We start from the raw sequence: 23,346 nt of genomic DNA on the forward strand, positions 1-23,346 counted from the left end.
GATGATTGGTTCCAGAGTAGCTCTGTCCCGCTTCTCCACCACGAAGAGCCTCACGTCCCTCCCCAGTTTCAGCCCGAACACCCACCGTCCATCAATGCGGCGACCATGGTTGCGGTTGTTTTGGACAGGATCAGGATCTTCCTCTTCTGCAGAGTCGTCTCCCTGAAGAAACCTCCCGCGATTATACTTGCGTCGACCAGCAAAATAAGCCTCGTCAATTTGGACTGGCTTGTTCACTGTTCCCAACATTTGTCCCCGGCGACCAACCGACACAATTTCTGAACAAACTTCGCGACAAAGGTTGAACCAATCTGTAACGCACTCACGTCCCCTGCCGGACATGGTCACGGCTGTAAGATTCGGGAGGTTGAGAAGGAAGAGACACCAATTCAAGGATCTGGCACAGAATGAGCTTAGAGTTTTCCATTGACATCGGTGAAGTGAAAGAAACGATTACCTTGGCGAACTGAACGGTACTTCTGACTACTACTACAACTACTACTACTACTACACTTATATAATCCAGCTACATGTCTTTAAAAGTAAATACAATTGCTCACATGTTATAGGGCCACTTTCACAGTCGTCTGGTACGCACCCTAACCAAAGGCCCTACCATCCTGGTCGCAGCCGTTACCATCGCCTCGATCCGCTTTCACAGTTGTTTTCGTGGTATCGGCGACTACCAGCGTGGTAACGATCATGGCAAGACGAAGGCGCGTGATTCGGCTGTGTTGGTATGCCGGAGCGGCGGGAAATGTCAACATTACATCAGCTGAGCGGAGGATTATGAAGGATAAATGTGAAAAATAAACGTACTAAAAAGTAAACGTGAAGAATATATATAAAAAAAATAACTGTGAAGAATAAATATGATGATAAAATGTGGAGTGCCTCGTAATACACGTAGCGCTCAAATCTGCTGATAGCCTAATATTTCCTAGGGATAATAGTTGAAAATTTATTTCATAATGGTGACAAGTATTAAAGTTATATTATTTGGCAGATGTCAGCACGACAGACTCTTCATCTATATATATTCATTACGCCTGTTCATTATTCACACTTATTTAGCAGACGTCAGATTTATTTTTTCCATAACAGGGCTGATTTCGTTATATGTATGCCCCATGCATACATATGAAAAGTTACATACGAAAGTTTGACCATAAAGGCATAACCGGTGAACAATGGTGACAAGTAGGCTATTAAAGTCCTCCCTTCTCCTTTATTGTGTATTTTGCAACAATAAACATTCAATCAATCAAATTGAAATTCGCAGCAGGACGTTTACTGGTCAGCAGGTGAAGTGTGTTCATGTCATTCAAAGTCTTCTAATTTTTTCTCATTACCACTGAAGTCCTGCAACGTGTTGCTGTATTGTGTAATATTTTTTTAACATCCATTTAAAGAAATATAACCACTTGAAGGCAAGAATTTGTATTATTTACTAATTGATGTCATTGGTAAGCTCCTTTGGGGAGCCCCCCGGCCACCAGAGCTCCGTTACCAGAGGTTCCAGTCTCTGGCACTGATGCAAACAAACAGCGCCACGAGAGACGACTGTGAAAGCGTATTTCTTGTTGGTAGCGGCGATCGCCGCTCATTGGTAACGATCAACAAAAACAAACGTGACTGTGAAAGCGGCCCATATTCCCTCCCAGCAAATACAATAGCAGTAACAGTAATGGCGATAGTAACGCTTCTTATAATAAACCTCAACTCTATGGCTGCTAACATGCTTTCTCTCTCTCCCACAGGTAACGTGCAGGTGTCCCCCGTGCATGCCAGTGGGTTCAGGTATTGTGCCATGTGATTTATTTTTTCAGCTTTTTTCGTGTTCTCGTAAGGCGTGCCCGAGCCGCCTGTTCTGCTCTGGACGTAAGGGGGGGGGGGGGGGGGTAATTACTTGTACGTTGTGTTAGGTTACATATCGTGGTTGATCCAAGTTAGGTTCTTTTAATGTTAGATTCGCTTACTCGTATTTCATAGGCCGGTTCTATAAATCAGAGTAGGGAAGATATAAGGGAGAGGGAAGAGAGGGAGTGTAAGCAGGAGAGGGAGGGTGGATGGGAAGAGGTGAGAACGGAATGGAGTAGAAGGGAGAAAGGGGACGAAAACACGAAGAGAATAGAGGAGAAGGAAGAAGGTCCATACTTTTTGTTACCCTTGAGCTGTCTCCTTTGTTGAAAAAAAGAAGACCGATATCGTTGAAACTGGTCTCGAGGGAATGACCTGTGAAGAGGGAGCTTGTAATATGGGCCCTTACACCTTTAAAAACATCCTTCTCTTCATCGCAAGCACACTGGTATCGTTGAAACTGATCTCGCAGGAAGGGCTTAGGAAGGGGGAGTTTCTAAGATGGGCCTCTTCAGCTAAAAAAAAAAAAAAAAAAAAAAAAAAAAACCTTCATCCTTTTCTTCATTCCATCCTTCCCTTCATCCCATCCACTTCCCCCTACCAAGGATGCTGCGGAGTCACGCCTTCTGCATTAATTAAGCTAATCTTACTTCCCTCGCACGCACGCCCACCCTTGCAACCCATCCTAACCCGCCTTCTCCTCGTCCTTGTCATTCGCCTCCCCTTCGTCCTCTCTCTCTCTCTCTCTCTCTCTCTCTCTGATTTTATAAATATTGCATACACTCTATTCGAGTCTACATATATTAATGTAGTGAAGATTTAAAAAGTTTGAGAGCTTACTTAGCGTTGGTCGAGTCGAGTGTGAATATGTCCAAGGGGAATTTGTTACGGGGGCAATGTCTGGAGCGGAAAATATCCAGTTGGAATTGTCCAAGGTGATTTTGTCGGGGGGAAAATGCCAGAAAAATTTCCAGGGGGAATTTGTCCAGGGGGAAGATGTCCGGAGGGAAAATGTCCGGGGATGAATATGATCGAGACCCATAGACAGCAGGTGTGTTCATTTACGTGAGTGTTCACCAGTACTTGTATTCCTGCCATCAGTACTTGTATCCCAGCCATCAGTACTTACATCCCTGCCATTCTCAGCGAGTTTACTGTTGCCCGTTGAAGTACTAGCATCTACAAGTAGCCTCTAGTGGAATAATTGAGCACAAAAGCAAATTTATCAGTTCATTTTTTACCTTCCCTTCAGACCTTTTTTCCACTCTTTTCGGCTTGATGGCAGCGTTTGTTTCCGAAGAGGTATATAGGTGTTCAGCTGCTTGCTTGACTTATTGTTGGACATCTATTTCTTGTCAGTAAAATAGCCCTGTGTGTGTGAGAGAGAGAGAGAGAGAGAGAGAGAGAGAGAGAGAGAGAGAGAGAGAGAGAGAGAGAGAGAGAGAGAGAGAGAGAGAGAGAGAGAGAGAGAGAGAGAGAGAGAGAGAGAGAGAGAGAGAGAGAGAGAGAGAGAGACGAGGAAAACAAAACAGAACAAAACACCACACTTTTATTTATTGTATGTCTCAACAGGAACAGGAAAAATCCCGAACTGACACGAAAGGAAAGAACACTGAAATATTTACTACAAAAAAAAAAGAAAAAAAAAAAGGGATAAACAAATCAATCACAGCCACAACCTGGAGTTTTCATTCTCTCACAAGAATGGGTTCGCTGTGGCCAGTGTGTGTGTGTGTGTGTGTGTGTGTGTGTGTGTGTGTGTGTGTGTGTGTGTGTGTGTGTGTGTGTAATTCAACATGGTCTGACCTCGCGAGTGACGTATCTCTGGTTATGTCTGAATCCTCCCACCTACACACTCGGGAGGCGGGACCATGGAGGTAGAATTGGTGGAGTCAACATCAGCCCAATTAAGTGAAACCGCCCAAGCTGTCATTTTTACGGCCAGGTGTCAGGTGTTGTCTTTTTGACCGTAAATTTGACAGTTCGTCGGCTTCACCTCAATGAATGGGATTAGCGGGCCGTGTCGACTCCACCAATTCTACCTCCATGGGCGGGACGCAACCCTCGACTGACACACGGTACCTATTTACTGCTGGGTGGACACGGGGCACGGATGAAAAGAAACTGTCCATCCGTCTCCACTCAAACCAGGAATCGAACCTGGGACCTCTAGGGTTGTAAGGGGAGCACGATGACCTTTGTGTGTGTGTGTGTGTGTGTGTGTTTACCTAGTTATATTTACCTAGTTGTAGTGTCACAGGGCCTGGGCTTACGCTCGTGTGGTCCCGTCTCCGTATCTGTATTTGTTCAACTGTGTGTGTGTGTGTGTGTGTGTGTGTGTGTGTGTGTGTGTGTGTGTGTGTGTGTGTGTGTGTGTGTGTGTGTGTGTGTGTGTGTGTCCTGCCCACAGCCTCATATCACAGTCTTTCACTTCACAGCCCTTAACTTAAGAACGATAATAGTCACTCACAGCCCGATACAAATCCTCAATTTGAAGCAAAGTATATGATTTATCAGCATCATATTTTTCCTCTTTTGTAATTTCTTCCTTTTCACTCATCCTTTTGTTGGGGAACGTTAGCACCGATGCTGTGCCTTCGGTTTTCTTTTTTTGCTTTGTTTTCTGATTGTTTCTTTTCTTTGCTTCCGCTTATTCTTATGACTGAGGATCTGTGCTTCGTTACATTAGTCCAAATATCTTTTCTTCGTCCTTTTCTTTTTTCTTTCCGTTTTTTATTTTTTTATTTGAAGTCTAAGGTTTTCCTGTATTCTATCAAATGTTTTAGAGGTTCAAATATCCTGCATTCAATTTGCCTAAAGTCCATTGGCATCCAAATATCTTACTTTCTTTATTTATTTATTCTTTTTCTTTTTTGCTCAAGTAATTCGGTGTCGCGCACGCCACGTCGCTCCGCCACTGGTCTCATGGCTGTGTTTCGTTAGTCTCGTTGCATCGGTCGAAGGTTCTCTCAAAGCCCATATTGAAACTTAAATATTTATAGTCCCTAAACGGGCTTTGGGTTCTCTCATTGCATCGTGTTTCTCCACGTCTTCAAGATGCAGAGAGACGCGTCCCTCCCTCTCCCTTCCTTCTGTGTTTCAGGAACCCGAAATAAGCGCGCATTCATTCAATCATATAAAGTAACCGTTTCTTCGCAGTCTAACATCTTTTTACCAGAAACTAAACGCATTTTAGCAACAACCATTTAATTACTGGGGTGTAAGAATACGGAACCGGTATTCAAAGAGAAGCATCGCTTTTTTCCTTGGCTTGAAGCGCTGGATCCACACTCTTGAGATAATCCTGTGCATGACATGGAAGCTGCGTCTAGATCACGTTGCTGGAGCTGCCCCTGGTGAAGGCTCCGAGATGCACGCTCTGGTGCTGCTGTCTGAACACTGGCAGCGGGTGGCCGTACTCGGGCAGCACTCTGGAGCCCGGCATAAGTGATAGGGAAGGTTTGGCACTGGGGTGTATGAGGGCCGAAGTGAAGTAAGGGAGACCAGCGGTGTAAGGAGTGTGGACCCCGCCTGCTTCTGTGTGATGGGAGGCCGCCCTTGCCGTGTGAAAGGACTCGTTGAGGGCCGCCGTCGGGTGGTGCAGCCTGAAGTTGTCACACATGGACAGCGCACTGGGTTGGGGGAGGGACTGAAACATGGATGCGGGCGGGTACGGGAAGCCTAAGAATTGCAAGTCCATTTGAGGGCGAGACAGGTGAGCGGCGGGGATGGGCTGTGGTCTGAGCGGGACCTGGGGAGGGTTGTAAGTGTTGGCACCCACCATGCACCGCCCTGCCCCACACAACCTCTCTCCTGCCGGCAGGTATTGCGGGTGACTCATATCAGGCCCGTACTTGGACAGTGTGGTGAGGACGCTGGGGACGGTCGGCACCTGTGGGAGGGGCCTGTAGCAGTCGTACCTCACTGACACTCTCGTGCTATCTGTGCACTCGGCAGCCGGCGGTGAACTGAGAATGTGATCGCTTTTGGTGTAGATGGGTGACGTCTTGTGGTGCTCCTGCAGGTGACCCTGGGGCGGCGGCGGCGGCGGTGGTGGCTGGGGGATGGCGGAGACACTGGAGTCGTCTGGTGCCCACGTGGGGTTGTTACCCTTAGTACACTCTTTCATTGGGTTCGTCCACCCTTCCTGAGAGAGAGAGAGAGAGAGAGAGAGAGAGAGAGAGAGAGAGAGAGAGAGAGAGAGAGAGAGAGAGAGAGAGAGAGAGAGAGAGAGAGAGAGAGATTTATCACACATCAAATGAGTTGTACTGTTCAAGAATAATTTAAAGTTACTATGATAGATTACAAAACGAAGCAAAGTATTACGTATCAGTTATAGTTCATGAAAAAGAGCTGACATTACTTTGTACGAAAAGGACTTAACCAAACACTAACAACTAACAACTAAAAGGGTAACTCAACCAACGATACATGACCTTACACACACACACACACACACACACACACACACACACACACACACACACACACACACACACACACACACAGAGCCACCTCCCCTCTCCTCACTTCCTCTCTCTTCCCTCCTTCCTTCTTATCCTTTTGCCCTCCCTCCCATGACACGGAGCTCTGTAATGCAATGGTCAGCTTGGACACCTCACACCCGAGAGGTCCCAGGTTCGACTCCCGGGTGGAGTAGAGATGAATGGTAGTCTCTTGTAATCTGTGACACCTGACCAATCGGCGCTGAATGGGTACGAGTTTTCAGTTGCTGGTTGTGTCCCGTCTTCCGTGTGTGTGTGTGTGTGTGTGTGTGTGTGTGTGTGTGTGTGTGTGTGTGTGTGTGTGTGAAATTTGAGCCGTATCACACATCACCACCACATTCACCACCACCACCCTGACCCACCGAGGGCTGTGCATCGTGGCAGGACGCGGGGTAGGCAGGGCACGGGCTTTTCGTCCCTTCTTTTCCGTCCACCTTCCTCTCGTCACACTTGTCCCACGGCGATCCTGTGGGTGACAATTCCTCTAGCGTCTGCACGTCGCTGCTCGTCGGACTGTCTGCATTTGTCGGCGGCAGTGAGAGTGTCTTTTCCGCCGGCTCTACCGGTGCTGCCACTTGAGACCTGGAGCAAGAGAGAGAAAGAGATAGTTAGGACATGTGTATATAGATTGCATGGGTTGTTCCCTCTTGAGACTGAGTTGCTGGTCGGACTGCTTGCATCTGTCGGTGTCCTGCTAGGCCGGGGCTGCCGCTTGAGACCAAAAACAAGAGACAGACAATGTTAGATCAAGAGCCGTTTCTCAGTGTACGCGATGCTAAGTACGTGGCGGGCGACCACTTACGATGCTTTGTGTGTGACTTTTCATATCGAAAGCGATGTCCATATTTAATTTTTTTTACAACAAAGGAGACAGCTCAAGGGCAACGAAAAGAGTAAAAAAAAAAAAAAAAAAAAGCCCGCTACTTGCCGCTCCCACACAGACACAAGTAAAGAGTGGCCAAACGAGAGGTCAATTTCGGGTGGAGATGTGTCTTGATACACTCTTCCTGAAAGAGGTCATGTCATAGGCAGGAGGAAAGACAGACGAAGGAAGGCTGTTCCAGAGTTTACCAGTGTAAGGGATGAAAGAGTGAAGATGCTGGTTAACTCTTGCATAAGGGGTTTGGACAGTATTGGGATCAGCTAGGGTAGAAAGTCGAGTGCAGCAGGCCCGCGGGAGTGGGGGAGGCATGCAGTTAGCAAGTTCAGAAGAGCAGTCAGCATGAAAATATCGATAGAAGATAGAAAGAGAGGCAACATGGCGGCGGAATTAAAGAGGAAAAAGACTGTCAGTATGAGGAGGGGAGTTGGTGAGACGAAGAGTCTTTGACTCTACTCTGTCCAAGAGAGCTGTGTGAATGGAGCCGCCCCACACATGTGATGCATACTCCATACGAGGGCGGACAAGGCTCCTGTATATGGACATGATCTGTGCGGGGAAGAACTGGCGGAGACGATGCAGAACGCCCAACCTCGACGAAGCTGATTTAGTGAGAGAGGAGATATGGAGTTTCCAGTTGAGATTTTGAGTTAAGGATAGACCGAGGATGTTTAGTGTTGGAGAAGGTGACAGCTGAGTGTTGTCGAAGAATAGGGGATAGAAGTTTGGAAGATTGTGTCGAGTTGATAGGTGAAGAAATTGAGTTTTTGAGGCGTTGAAGGACATCAAGTTCTTCTTGCCCCAGTCGGAAATGAAGTTAGCGTTCTGCAGCCTCCAGCCTGTTGAGATGGCCTTATATCAAAAGAAGCTGAGTAATGCAGAGTAGACATCGGCGCAAGAATGGATAGGACAGTTCGTTTTGGAAAGAAGATCATCAGTGAACAACAGAAAGAGACTAGGAGATAGGACAGAGCCCGGTGGGACACCACTGTTGATAGGTTTAGGGGAAGAACAGCGACCGTCTACTACAGCAGTGATTGATCGGCCAGAGAGGAAACTGGAGATAAAGATACAGATAGAAGGATAGAAACCGTACGAGGGTAGTTTGGAAAGCAAAGATCTGTGCCAGACCCTATCAAAGGCTTTGATATTATGTCTAGCGCAACAGCAAAAATTTCACCGAAACGGCAAAGAGAGGATGACCAAGAATCAGTTAGGAAAGAAAAAAAGATCACCAGTAGAACGCCCCTTGCGAAACCCATACTGGTGATCAGAAAGGAGGTCAAAAGTGAATAGATGCTTAAGAAACTTCCGGTTAAGGATTGATTCAAAAGCTTTAGATAGACAAGAAAGTAAAGCTATAGGGCGGTAGTTTAAGGGATTGGAACGGTCACCCTTCTTAGGCACAGGCTGTATGAAGGCGTACTTCCAGCAGGAATGAAAGGTAGATGTTGACAGGCAGAGCCGAAAGAGTTTGACCAGGCAGGGTGTCAGCACGGAAGCACAGTTTTTTAAGGACAATAGGAGGCACTCCATCAGGTCCATAAGCCTTCTGAGGGATGAACTTTAGCGATAACTTTTTTTTTGTAAAATGTTGCTGCTTGAAGCCTTTAGGAAGAGCGAGACAGAGTCAATCTTAGAGAGAAGCATTACTGTAGAATTAACCAGATTTCGTGATTAATTATTATTGAAGTCTACCTCTCTCTATACCTTCACTGCTTCAAGATATAGTACAGCCGTGCGGACATGTTTCAACACTGGAAGATAGTAGGTAAACAAAAGCAAAGTTGGGGGCATACGTTATAGCTGGCCGAAGCTTGCTGTCCTTATATTATTATTATTTTTTTTATTTTTTATCTCCACTTATAAAACAAATGAAACCAATCCTTGATTTGTTTCATTTGTTTTGTTAGTGAGGGGAGAGTTGTGTGGGCGCTGGGGCTGAGCATTTTGTGCAAATCCATAATAGGCTGACCAACAATGATGTGAAGGAGGTTAGTTTTAAATCTCTTACTGGGTCCTGCTTCGTGTGTTTTTGCACGTACATTTAGTACAGTAGTACAGAACAACGGCGAAGGTATTGAAACTATCCAAACCGAACTTTACATAACCTAACCTTTAACGGGGGAGCTTCGTCCTACTCGAACCCCCTCCTAACCAGGGGGTGCAGCCCCCCCTGGACCCCCCCACAAGCTAACCTCCTGGGGAAAAAAGACCCTAGAAGTAGAGCAACTCTAGGGAAATGTCTTTTCATAATTACATAATTATGGTACAATACTGACGGTTAACCCGTCCACTCTGCTAAGATGATGCTAGATCATTGTTAGCGAGTACTCTGGGATACAAAATAATACCGATTTGTCATCCAGCACTGACGCTCCTGCTGTCAGCTGACCCGGGCGTGACCTGCCGATTGCTACCCATCACCATGGCCTCCATTTTACTCAAATTTTGAGTAGCGCGCGTTGAACAATTCCGGTTGGTTTCTGACACGTGCTTGTCACAGTTTGATGTGACCGCGAGTCACCAAGCGCAACCCATGTCACACGCCCGTATCACTGTTGGATATGGTGGTACTGAAGGGTCACAAGGACTCGGTTTTGGGTTATTTGACGCCGCAACGTGGCGCGAGGTGCCTCATGGGCGAATCAAAGTGACACGTGTGACAAGACAAACATCTGGTATAGAAGTGGATAGTAACCGGTCCTTTTGTCAAACTCCATGCATACCAATAAAGAGGTTAAATACTCAGTTAACACTTACCGAGAGGTGATGTAGATTTATATTTTGAGGAGACTAAAGAAGACTAGAGCGTCGGTCTGTCCGTCCATCAAGGCGGCGAGAGGAGAAGTAAGCTTCGGGAAGACGCTTATATACGTGTCAGCCCGTGTAGTAACACTTCATGAATGTAGTCTTTAAAATTATAAAATACAAATACTTAATTGGTATGAATCGGTAACTAAAACCTTAACAAATGTGAAGCAAATGAAGTATCCTATGCAATCCGCATTCTATTATTTCGGTACATTAGAATCAGTAGTGAGCTAGATTAACCCAGCTCTCTCCTCAATTTTGCAAAATCCAGAAGGTTGAGTATTGCGGGTTCCTGGTACCAGAGACCAGAGCTGCACCGCTGGACTTGGTATAGCGATGTTGGTGGGGTAGCTAAGGAGATCGATCACATCCTCGTAGGTACTCGTCGGAGGATCCTTCACAACTGCAAGGTTTACCGGAGTGCTGAGTTCTCTGCAACCGACCATAGGCTTATTGTTGCAACACTCAAGCTTCATGTCAGGTCAAGAGGAATCTCGAGATGCAACACTAGTGTTCCATCTCGAGAGGCTGAAGGACCTGGCATATGCTCAGGAGTATGCGGTGACAGTCTCAAATCGGTTCGATGTGCTCAGCACCCTGGAGGACCCCGTAGAACTATGGGATACCTTCAAACGTAAGACTTTGCGAGCTGCCAAGGAGTGCACTGGAGAGCGCCCGAGATCTAGGTGTGGCTTTGCCTCGGTGGAGACGCTGGAGAATATTGAGGAGAATCGCGCTGCCAGACTTGCTGAGAATCTGGACCAATACAGGGCTCTGTCGCGTAGGACTAGAGCTCTCCTGAGGAGAGACAAGGAGAGGTATGTCAGGGGTCTCGCTGAGGAAGTCGAGGGCCATTTAAGTGCGAATGACCTCCGACCTGTTTACCGAGCCCTGAAGAAGTTCCGCTCCAAGTCTTCCTCTCAGGTGAGCGCTATCCGAACAGCTGACGGCTGCCCCGTGTCGGACATGGATGGGCAGAGGGCTCGTTGGGCTGAGTACTTTGAGCGGCTGTACATGTGGGACCCTCCACGTGGGCAGCTTCCAGTTGCTGGGTTGCAGGTGGCGGATGCTGATCCACCCATTAACGAAAGCCCACCCACCCTCTCTGGGCGAGGTCAAAGAGGCTGTGGCAAAGTTGAGGAGTGGAAAGGCACCTGTAACATCAGTGCGGAGCTGCTCAAAACTGGAGGTGAGGTTATGATCCGCGTGTTGCATGCGGTCATGACTGCCTTATGGCAGTCCGGTACCATTCCTCCTGACTGGAAGAGGGGGTTGGTCGTCCCTAACTAGAAAGGGAAAGGGGACCGCCGGGACTGCAACAACTACCGTGGTATTACACTGTTTAGTGTGCCAGGCAAGGTGCTTGCCCATCTATTGCTGATGCGAATTCGCAGCCAGCTGCTGAAGCAGCAGATACCTGAACAGTCTGGGTTCACGCCTGGTAAGTCAACAACTGACCGTATCCTAGCGCTTCGCGCACTGGTGGAGCGCCGACGTGACTTTCGACAGGGGATGCTTGCAGCTTATGTCGATATCAAGAAGGCGTTTGATTCAGTGCATTGCAAAGTACTCTGGGATCTTCTGCAACTCCGTGGACCTCCTACTAGGACTATTGGTTTGCTGACCGGCCTGTATACTGGGACAGAGAGTGCTGTGATATGTGGGGGGGGTGCTTGTCCAGCTTCTTTCCCGCGAATGCGGGAGTGAGGCAGGGCTGTGTCCTTGCCCCATCGCTTTTCAACAGTTGTATGGACTGGGTACTGGGCAGAGTTGTGGACCAGAGTCATTACGGAGCATCCATTAGCAATACCAGGGTCACTGACCTTGTTTTTGCCGATGATGCAGTAATCCTGGCGGAGTCTCTGGAGGTTTTGGTGATGGCTCTCGAGGCACTGCACGAGGAGGCGAAACCCTTGGGACTTCAGGTCTCCTGGGCCAAGACCAAGGTACAGGTGTTTGTAGGCTTGCTAGATGATACAGTACAGTCTGTTCATGCGTGTGGCGAGGACGTTGAGATCTCAGAAAGTTTCACGTATCTTGGTAGCGTAGTTCATAACAACGGTGAGTCTGGCCAGGAAGTCTTACGGCGGATTGGCCTGGCCCACGGTGTTATGGACTCGCTCTACACGAGTATATGGCGTTGTCGATACCTGTGCAGAAGGACAAACTTCAGTAGTATTAGTCTTCCCCTTTCCCTTCCCGTCCCCATCCCCATACGCGGGTCTGGGGTAGGTATAAGCCGCCCCGTCCCCTTCCCGTCCCCGGGGCAGATATGCGGGCCAGACCAAGACCAATCTGCACGTCATGATAATGTTGGCAGCACTTTCAAACCAATAATTATAGAAAACGAGATAAATAATGCATTTTTCACACACCATTGTATTCATATACATTTTATTTCATATAATAAAAAAATAGCGTGGTTGATCTACAGGTAAATAACAAGTAACACGGATAAGTTAATTTATGAGATAGGTTGGTATCCATGACTGGTCACACACGCGGGCAGCCACACTGGGGTCGCCAGGTCGTGTCATTTATGTCATTTTTTGCCTTGAATCTCGTTGGTCTCAAACAAATGCCCTTTTTATGGTATATGTTAAGTGTTGCCACAATAATGCCATATTTAGTCATCAATCTGCCATATTCTGCCATTTTTTGGAACAATTATAAAGGAGTCTTCAGGAAAAAATTACTTCTTGTACAATATGAAACTTCATAGAACAAAATGTAGTAGTATTTTACCAATGTTGTATATCCTTCGTGATAGCTTAATCAAAGACACACAGCACACCCCATTTTCACTAATTATGGGTGAGTCATCTGATGTTTTAGTTGATATAAACTCTTGTGCATGAGTGAAAGATACTTCAGGAGATATGTCAAGAAACTTTTTAACATTACTTCCATTTACCTCCTGGACAACATCATCACTTTTCTCGGGCACAAAATCCTACTCTGCATGGTGGTCAAAATGTCCCAGTGAGTAACAGTGTTGAGGTAGTACTGATGGAGCACCCTGTCTGTGCTGCTGTATGTTTACAATCAACACCAGAGTCTTTACAAACTAATATATATATATATATATATATATATATATATATATATATATATATATATATATATATATATATATATATATATATATATATATATATTAACTTCAGCAAAGTTTGCGATATAATATCAGTCATAAAAATATTCTGATACTTTTAAATATATTTCCTTCTATAATAACAAATAGAACACTGTCTATTTATGAAATATACGAAGGGGAAGCTGAAGATGTCCTGCTTCTCACCCCGCGGAGTCAATAATTTTTCTACCCGGTCCGCTCTTTCTCGATGTAGTATTAAAAAACAACAACCACGCGGGGACGTTTAATACTGCGGTTCACAGCCAAGGGAAAGGGAAGGGAAGGGAAGGGGGATGGGGGAGATTAATACTACGGCCGAAAGATCCGGATCTTCAAGTCCCTTGTGCTCCCTGTCTTACTCTATGGCTGTGAGACATGGACACTAAATGGGGACTTGGAGAGGCGGGTTGATGCCTTTGGTAATAAATGTCTACGCAGAATCATGTGATATCGCTGGAACGACTTTGTGTCAAACCGGCGACTACTCCGTAGACTGATTCGACATTATTACCTTCATCAAGGTAAATATAGTCTACCGACAGGTAAAATCGCCCCCCCCCCCCCAAACGCTGGCTCTAAATTTGCGCTTCTGAGTGCGGGTGTGTGTGACGTCAGGGCGTGGGTAGGAGGAGAGGTTTCGGAGCTAACAGCGGCTCAGTCTCAGACTTGACCCCGTGACGTGAAGTGGCTTGCAGGACGTGGATGGGGAACTTCTCTACACACATACAGCACATACAGCACGTGACAAGAGGCAAAAAAAAAATTGTATACCAATTCTGTAGACAATGAAAAGAATAAAAAACCTGCTCGACACAGAAATAAATCAAGTCAACGGGGAGCTCCGTTGAATGAAGAAGCTCACCCACGTCCAAGACCCAGACCTATACCACTCTGACGTCACGGGTATGGGCGGAGTTTGGTACCTTGCCTGCTCGAGGGAGGGGGGATGATTTTACCTGTCGGTAGACTATATTTACCTTGACCTGCATAGTCCGTCAACGCCAACTCCGGCTATACGGGCACGTGGCACGTTACCCTGAAGCTAATCCTGCTTATCGGGTTATCTCTGTAGACAACCCTGAGGCCTGAGTGGAGGAGGCCAAGGGGACGCCCACGGAGTTCGTGGCTTGAGCAATTCGATAGATCCTGCCGGGAGGTGCTCAGGTTGGGAAGGGGGTCTGCATGGAGACTCGCCCGGAGGGACTCCCGGGCTTGGCGTCGTAGTGTGGGCGAGGCGATGCGCCCCCGGCGTATGCCCCCACTGATTGTTTGATTGATTTAGAGAAAATTTAGAGTCCGGGTTGATCGATGGACTTCAGGACAGCATTTGAGTAGTTTTAGGTCATATATATATATATATATATATATATATATATATATATATATATATATATATATATATATATATATATATATATATATATATATATATATAATATTACGTCATACAGTTGGGCACAGCATCACCTTTTTAGATCATTATCGCACATCTGGCAGTCCTAAACCTTGTTGTTTCGGCTTGGGGCCTACGGATAGAGTTAACCTATTCTGACCACAACGCAGGTCATACAACGAAGCATTAATTTCTCCTCGCACTGTTTCCAAGTGTCCTCTCCAAGGCAATAGCCCCGTGTGACTGCACTGCTTTCTGCTGTTATGGTGTTTGTTCCGAGTGACACTGATATTTTATTTATATATGATGTGAGAGACAAGCGAAGCATGAAGAAAATAAATCAGGTGTTGCGGCTCACCTTCTGACGCGCTGCTGGTGCTTCATGAGTTGTTGTCGCTTGAAGGTGAAGGTGCAGAGGTCACAAGAGCAATCCTCGTAGGGACAGCTGCCCTTGTGGCCTCGCTTCTGGACCAGCTTGTCGTGGTTGCGGCACTTGTCACACACCTACGGGAAGGCGGAGATAAGTAGAGGGACGCACACGTCACAGCTCACTCGGCATAAGGATCTGCGCACGCTAGGAAAGGCACACACACAGAGACAGGGAGAGGTGGAGACAGGTGAGGGAAGCACCTGTCTGCAGAGGCCTTGTTTACGTCTTCGAAAAGAGGCTAAATGAGGATGGAAGGACGCTCTCTGGTGCGGTCGAAGTGTTCCGTCACACTATTTAGACCAGTGTTTCTTAACCTTTATACTACCAAGCTCCCTTTGGTCATTCCCTCCAGGCCCCCCTTGCATCTATACAAGTTATTGGCTGAACAAAGTACCAAGCAGGTCCAATACGATAGAAGACAGAGAACAGGGCTCACCAACGAGAAGTGTAACCGACGAATGTGTGTGGCGCCGAATTCTGTCCGTATGTCAGGAAATGTCCGAAAATGAACTGGGCGTGCGCGGGCTTTGCTATTTTGTCCATTACATTCACTGCACTGTCTTCTAATAGCTTATACTAAGCTTACTTTTGATCTTATGATTGTCCTTCTGTCTCCTCAGAGTTTTCTTCTGATTGAAGGTCAGGTTTATTGGAAACTGTCCATTCAGTAGTAGCTGAGCTGCGGGGTCCATGGCAGCCTTGAATGTGGCATGGTTCTCATGAAAACTAGCATGAGATCAAAGGTAAGCTTTTGAAAAACAGTGCAGGGAATGAAATGGACAAAATAGCAAAGCACGCGCATGAGCAGTTCAATTTCGGACACTTAGAGACAGAGGGACGGAATTCGACGCCACACCGGCATGGGTTTGGGGGGACAGTGAGGGTGTCGACAGGTACAGGAAATGGTCAGCTAAGACTTAGAAGGCCAAAGTTAGTCAAGGCGACCCACTACTTTTCCTCCAGGGCTCTCGCATCCCCTAGCTGGAAATTATTAACATCCGGGCCCGCATAGTGGGCGCGGCCCCCAGGTTAAGAACCACTGATTTAGACAGACCTGGTGGCAGGCTAGCTGAAAGTCGCGATATCTCACCTTGATGACTCCTTTTGGGCACAGAGGCAAGGAACGAATATGCCAGCTGTCGACGGCCCAAGGTGACAGAAAACACTTCCCCAAGGCCCGGTACGAAACTTGACTCAAATAACTGTATCTCATTTTTTTACAAACATTTGAACAAAAAATGAACCGTTCAAATGAAAGACGGAATAAACAAACAAAAGAAAAAAAAACATCCAAATTTGAAAATAAAACTAAAATAGTTCGGTCCAACTTTTTTTTACCGCAAACAGTTGCAACAAAAAAAGTCGCCGCAGTCTACAGAAGAAAGAAATGAGACCGAAGGTGTGAGTGGAGTGTGATAGAATAATTTACCCCCAGTTCAAGTGATTGTCTCAAGGTGGCATTAAACACCTCAATGGAGGGTGTTGACGACGGCCTCCCGTCACGCACCGCTGCGAGGCCCAGGCTGCTGGCCATACAGACCAAGGCACAGCTCGACCCCACTGACATGAAGACGTATAGTCGTATACGAACTAGAAGGTTAAAATCGTATCATTGTGCAAAAGGTCAGCAATGCAACGAAAACTAAACCTGCTATTTATGTTCTGAGCAAAATGATAACTGTCAGCCACACAACGTATTGCCACACATGGAATACGCTTTCAAAAACTTAGAAACTCACCATAGAGAGAAAGACAAGCTTAAATTACAGGTCCTGGAAAGACGTGGACAGCGAGGCGATTTAAATGGAGGTCTTAAAGGAGTTACGGGGATTGACAGCGGCAACATAACTAGTGAACTTGAAGTTAGAACACGCAAGAAAACAAATGTTGAGTTAGCGCGTCCTCCAGTTTTTTAGTAACGGAGCAACATCAGGAACTGTCCTTATGAAGTAGTTTAATTTCTGCTTGACACCGTACGTAAATGTTGCATAGGCTGCCTGCAGTTCTGTTTTGGCTGTCTCGCTCAGCCTCTGCAGTTCGGACTCCCAGCGTTTTGCAACTGTTGTCACTACTGCTACTACTGCAACTACTACTACCACTTCTACTACTACTACTTCTACTAATACTACCACCACCACCACCACCACCACTACTACTACTACTACTTTGATTTCTACTCTTGATTTCTCTTTTTGGCGATTCTACTCTATTTAGGAGCAGTAAGTAGCGGGCTTTTTTGTTTCATTATTGTATTCCTTTATTTTTTTACGCCCTGGCACTGTCTCCTCTGCTGTAAAAAAAAAAAAAAAAAAAACTACCACTACTACCACTACTGCTACTTCTACTACTCGACTACCACTGCTCACCATTTTTCTTCTGGCGGGATCCTCTGCGTTCCCCTGCCCCTCCTCGCCTTCGCTGATATTCTCCTCGGCTTCCGGAAACCCTCCACCATTTTTCTTAAACCTCCACCTGGAATCATATACATGGAATTACAAAGGATACGTACTCGAAATCCCCCCCCCCCCTCACTCTCCCCCCCTCCCACACACACGCACACACACACATGAAGGAAAGGCTTGATGAATGTAGGCATGGAGACGGGACTATTAGAGGTTAGCTCGGGGTCCGGTCAGCGTTACCGAATTATCGTACTCAGCCACTCAGCATATCGTATTTTTCGTTTTTTTTTACTCACAGTTATCGGAAGTAAACACCAGCAAGTAACGCTTTTAACGATAACTTTAACTAGAATCGCGTTATCTGTGTGCCTACGAAAGTTTTGGGCCCTGGAACTGATGAATGCGATGTTTTGAGTACGATAATATGGTAGCGCTGGGCCCGGTAGACTTCAAATAGGTAAACACAATTAGGTAAACACACGTACCATCGCTGTTGATGCCGCATAATTTTTCTCCGCCGCCTGGTAAGCTCACAGAAGGCACAGTTGCAGGAGGCGTGGGGACACTGATGGTTGATGACTGGAACCCTTCGATGGTGGTTCCTGCAGAAGCCACAACATGGTTTCCTTCGGACCTTCTTGGAGGCCTCCGGGTTGTTCTCGACCCCTGCAACACAACATAAGACATTGTTCTCGACCCCTGCAACACAACAGAGTATGAGATAGTGAGGACCACAACACAAGACAATATAGGAAGAGCTGAAAACCACGCACACTCCTATGCTTTTACTTTGCAGTGTCTGGTGGGTTCTCGCCTCTTGCAACACAAACACACACAGCGCATAAGTAGCTGAGGGCGTCTGGTGTGCTTTTAGTCCTGCAGTACAACACAGTGCAGCACATGGGACAGTGAAGCAGTAATGTCTCCTTTTGTCCCCTGTAACAAAGTAACACATCGCCATCTGGTGCGATTTCGACCTTGGCTAGAAAACGCAGAACAGTGCAATACAGTTGGGTGTTGAGAGCATGTGGGTGGCTCCCTCTACCCCTGAGACGTAAAACAACAAAGCACTACCCATGAACAGCTGAGGACCAGGAACCCTTAGGCACGCCGACCCGTGAATGGAAGGTTAAGCTCCTCCCAAGATCTAAATAAAGGGAGGTCAACACACTGTCGGCTCAAAATTCGTCCCATTCCGCGCATCCTCCCGAGGCTCCTCCCCAAGGTCCAAGTGACGCAGCACAGGGTATAAAAAGAGCTGACCGAGGTGGCAACCCCATCAGTCACACCACGACACTTGACCTGACACACACCTGCCCTCCGCTCTCCGCCCTTCTACTCTCCCTTGCTCCTGACACACACACACACACACACACACACACACACACCGCTCCGGTAGCTCAATCGGTTAGAGTGCCGCGCTGCAAGGCTGCATTAGTTAGACCTCATCTTGACTATGCGGTTCAGTTCTGGTCACCTTACTATAGAATGGATATCAAAATGTTAGAATCGGTGCAGAGGAGGATGACTAAGATGATTCAGGGGTTGAGAAACTTGCCATACGAGGAAAGACTCAAACAGTTAAACTTGCATTCTCTAGAAAGGCGAAGGGTGCGTGGAGACATGATCGAGGTTTATAAATGGATGAAGGGCTTTAATAAGGGAGACATTCATAAGGTTTTGTTGGTAAGAGAACCGGGTAGGACACGAAGTAATGGGTTTAAACTGGATAAATTCAGATTCAACAGGGACATAGGCAAAAATTGGTTTACTAACAGGGTGGTGGATGAGTGGAATAGGCTTAGCAGTCATGTGGTGAGTGCCAATACAATTGTCACATTCAAAAACAGACTAGATAAATTCATGAACAGCGATATTAGGTGGGATTAGATACACGGGAGCTTAGGGTCAAAGGAGCTGCCTTGTACAGGCCTACCGGCCTCTTGTAGACGCCTGCGTTCTAATGTTCTTATGTTCTTATGTTCAAACAGGCGGCGGTTCGAGCCCCGCTCAGGTCTGATTCTTTCCGTTGACTAGGAATGGTTACTGTCCCCCCTTGAGCAAGGAAGATGGTGTGTGAGGTCCTGGCAATACCCAGAGATCGACGATAATGAACACTTGCTCAAGTCGGGAGGTACCTGCTGGCGAAAGCGAGCCAAACTCGTGATCAGGCCGTGATGAAAAAATTACACACATACACACACTGCAGCTCAGACCCTGCATATTCACACACACACACACACACACACACAATGTAGCTCAGACCCTGCATATTCCCCCCACCCCCCCCCCCCACACACACACACACACAGAGAGAGAGAGAGAGAGAGAGATCTTGAGCTCCTCATTACCAGGGTCGCTTTACAATGGATGCGATGCAAATCCTAAGAGCACTAGCGGCACACCCCATCCCATCCTCCCCACCTCCCCTCTAACCACCCCACCTCCAACACACTTAATATTGTTATTGCCTCGGTCTGAAGCCTTTACCGGCCTCCTCTGACACCCCTCCCGACCCCCTCTCACCCTCGCACCCTCACGCATATCGGGGAAGGGAAGGAGGAGGTGGCGACAACTTTGTAGATTAAAGGTTTCATCCCGTAGATTTTATGCCGTATGCCTTCACTGTATACAAAGGTTTCATTCCGTAGATTTAACGTGAGATCCAAACATATAAACAATACTACATGGGGGGAGATAACCGACACCGAGGAGGGAGACAAAGGAGCATCGGCGGGGGCACTTTAAGGAGTTCGATATCATCAATACCTATACCTTTTTAACAGCACAGAAAACATCCATCTCAAGGGCAAAGTCATATAGAAAACATAAAAGACCACTCATCTCTATCCCTGGAGAGTCAAATGGAGGAGATATTGCCCTGGAAGATTGGAGTCACTGAGAGAGAGATGGAAGAGGAGGAGGAGGAGGAATAGAAGAATGGGAACAGGTAGAGGGAGACGAAAGAGGTGGGAGAGGAAAGGGAGAAGGAGGAGGGGGAGAGGAGGAAGAGAAAGATGGGGACAGGTGAGGGAAGAAAGAGAAAGAAGGGAGAAAGAAAGCAATGGAGGGGGAGAGAGAGAGATGGAAGAGGGGAATGAGGAGGAAAAGAAGAATGGGAACAGATGCAAGAGGAGGAAGAGAAGGAGGAGGGGGAGAGGAGGAAGAGGAACATGGGGACAGGTGAGGGAAGAAAGAGAAAGAAAGGAGAAAGAAAGCAATATAGGGGGAGAGAGATGGAAGAGGAGAAGGAGAAGGAGGAAGAGAAGGAGTAGGAGGAGGAAGAGGGGGAGAGGAGGAAGAGAAAGATGGGGACAGGTGAAGGAAGAAAGAGAAAGAAAGGAGAAAGAAAGCAATATAGGGGGAGAGAGATGGAAGAGGAGAAGGAGGAGGAGAAGGACTAGGAGGAGGAAGAGGGGGAGAGGAGGAAGAGAAAGATGGGGACAGGTGATGGAGGAGGAGACTAAAAAAGTGGAGAGAGAAAAAAAAAAAAGACGAGGAGACAGGTACATGTGAAGAAAACCTGGAAACGTTTAACAAGCACTAGAGAACCTGTTGGCTTATAATGAGGTTCCCTGCTTCAGTGATATGATCGATACGTCAGGCACATCAGCGACCCGCGTAACTTTTCAAGACTTGTTGTGCATTCGTGCAAGAACGCTCACTTAATTTGTCGTGGCTAAGTAATGGCCGATCCGATTATTTGACAAGTTGACCGTTATCGGGTCCGCATGGCTCAAATTTTACCGTTGCCAGATTATCGTACTCGAGCCTCGTATTTACCGGTTTCTGCCCCGTAACTGTTGCCAAGAATCACCAATAATTAACCATTTAAACCATGACCATACACGAATTCAGTTATTTGGGTGATGAAAGCAGTTTTTGAGTCGGAAATCGGCAAACATAAGAGGCAGAGTACGACAGTCTGGCACCGTCGGGGTAAATATGAGAAAAAATAAAAATAGAAACGTTCCTGACGAATTCTGTTCTGATTCCTCCCGAAATTGACCTCTCTTTCGGCCACCTCTTTTGATTCTTTTTAGGAGCAGCGAGTAGCGGGCTTTTTTTGTTACTGTTTCCTTTTTTTTTGTGCCCTTGAGCTGTCTCCTTTGTTATAAAAAAAAATAAAAAAAAATCGCCTTATTGGAATCCACCGAGGTAGTGTAGAACTTCAAAAACCTAAGTACTAACGCACCTACAACTTGACTACTGCTTCCTCTCATGTACAAGTAAATAAATAAAAAAATTGTGTCCTTGTGGAAGAGAGAGGAGGGTCAGGAGGGGTTTGAGGAAGGGCTAAGGGACATGATTTTAGGATGGGTTTAAGGATCTTAGGATGGGTTCAAGGATTTTAGGATGGGTTCAAGGATTTTAGGATGGGTTCAAGGATCTTAGGATGGGTTCAAGGATTTTAGGATGGGTTCAAGGATTTTAGGATGGGTTTAAGGATCTTAGAACATCAGAACATAAGAACGCAGGAGTCTGCAAGAGGCCGGTAGGCCTGTACGAGGCAGCTCCTTTAGGATGGGTTCAAGGATTTTAGGATGGGTTCAAGGATTTTAGGATGTTACTTATTCTTCAGCGTTGAAAGGTTGAGTCGCCTAGGTCATTTTTCACGCGGCTGTGCCTTTAACAAATGGAATCCTTTCGTGATGCGCCGCTGTAATTTCCTGACTAATTCTATGCCTTTTATGAAATGAGTGAAATACAACTGCACTGTGTATTTCAGGTGAGGTCTCAGAAACATAAGACTATTCTCGGCGTCTTACTCAAACTTACTGGTAACCTGATAACAAAGAGAAGGTGGAGGAGGAAAACGGGGAAGAAAATATAGCGACTGGCGGGGAAGAGGTGGACGAAAGAGGAAAAAGTGAACGAATGCCTTTTATGAAATGAGTGAAATACAACTGCACTGTGTATTCCAGGTGAGGTCTCAGAAACATAAGACTATTCTTGGCGTCTTACTCAAAGTTACTGGTAACCTTTGTTCGGGAGCAGTGAGTAGCGGGCCTTTTTAACTTTTTTTCTTTGCGCCCTTGAGCTGTCTCCTTAGCTTTAAAAAAAAAAAAAAAAAAAAAAAAGAGAAGGTGGAGGAGGAAAACGGGGAAGAAAATAAAGCGACTGGCGGGGAAGAGGGGGACAAAAGAGGAAAAAGTGAACGAAGGGGAGGAGATGAGGAGGAGGAGGGGGAGAAGAATGATGGGAACAGGTGAAGAAGAGGAAGACTTAAGAAGAAGAGGAGGAAGAGAGACACGCAAAAGTTGGAGAAGGAGTGACCTATTAATCTAAGTATATATAGTTCATGGAAGGCGGGGCAGTGCTCCTCCGCGAGACGTTAAATGGAGACTACTCTGTAACGTTGTAACTGTGTGTATTTCAACGAAGAAGAGGAGGAAGAGGGACACATACAAATGGGGGGAGGAGTGACCCATAAATCTAAGTATATATAGTTCATGGAAGGCGGGGCAGTATCGGGGAGGCGGTGGCTGAGTCGTCAGAGTAACGGCCCCGTGTTCAGGAGGACGCGAGTTCAATCCCCGCCCGGTGCCACCAAGCTGGGATTTTTCAGCCACCGCCGAGTGGCTTAAAACTACCCACATGCTGTCCAGAAGACCACCTATCAACCCGGACTCTAGATTCTAGGATCAAAGATGAGCTCTGGGAGAGCAGCATGAGCCAGTGCAAGATGGCGCCACTATAAACACTCGCCTGCGCCAGAACGGGCTGGGCCGACCATCAGGACCCACCGGAAAGAAGCCTCGGACCGACCATCAGGATCCACCAGGAAGAAGCCTACCGGCGCAATATGCCGCAATGTAAAAAAAAAAAAAAAAAAAAAAACCCTCCGCGAGACGTTAAATGGAGAGTACTTTGTAACGTTGTAACTGTGTATTTCAACGAAGAAGAGGAGGAAGAGAGACACGCA

General features: G+C 46.7%; 1 protein-coding gene across 1 annotated transcript in view; it reads right to left on the reverse strand.

Moving 5' to 3' along the window:
- Positions 1 to 3,582: 3,582 nt before the first annotated feature.
- LOC126995183 (doublesex- and mab-3-related transcription factor B1-like) overlaps positions 3,583 to 23,346 on the reverse strand; it is a 159,940-nt gene continuing 140,176 nt past the window's right edge. Inside the window, 6 exon segments of the mRNA XM_050854487.1 lie at positions 3,583 to 5,314; positions 5,317 to 6,007; positions 6,728 to 6,947; positions 14,947 to 15,092; positions 17,385 to 17,490; positions 17,906 to 18,086. Of these exon segments, the coding sequence (XP_050710444.1) occupies positions 5,067 to 5,314; positions 5,317 to 6,007; positions 6,728 to 6,947; positions 14,947 to 15,092; positions 17,385 to 17,490; positions 17,906 to 18,086 (1,592 nt within the window). The 3' untranslated portion in view covers positions 3,583 to 5,066.

Source organism: Eriocheir sinensis, chromosome 7 (genome assembly GCF_024679095.1).
Source record: "Eriocheir sinensis breed Jianghai 21 chromosome 7, ASM2467909v1, whole genome shotgun sequence".
Lineage (NCBI taxonomy): Eukaryota > Metazoa > Arthropoda > Malacostraca > Decapoda > Varunidae > Eriocheir > Eriocheir sinensis.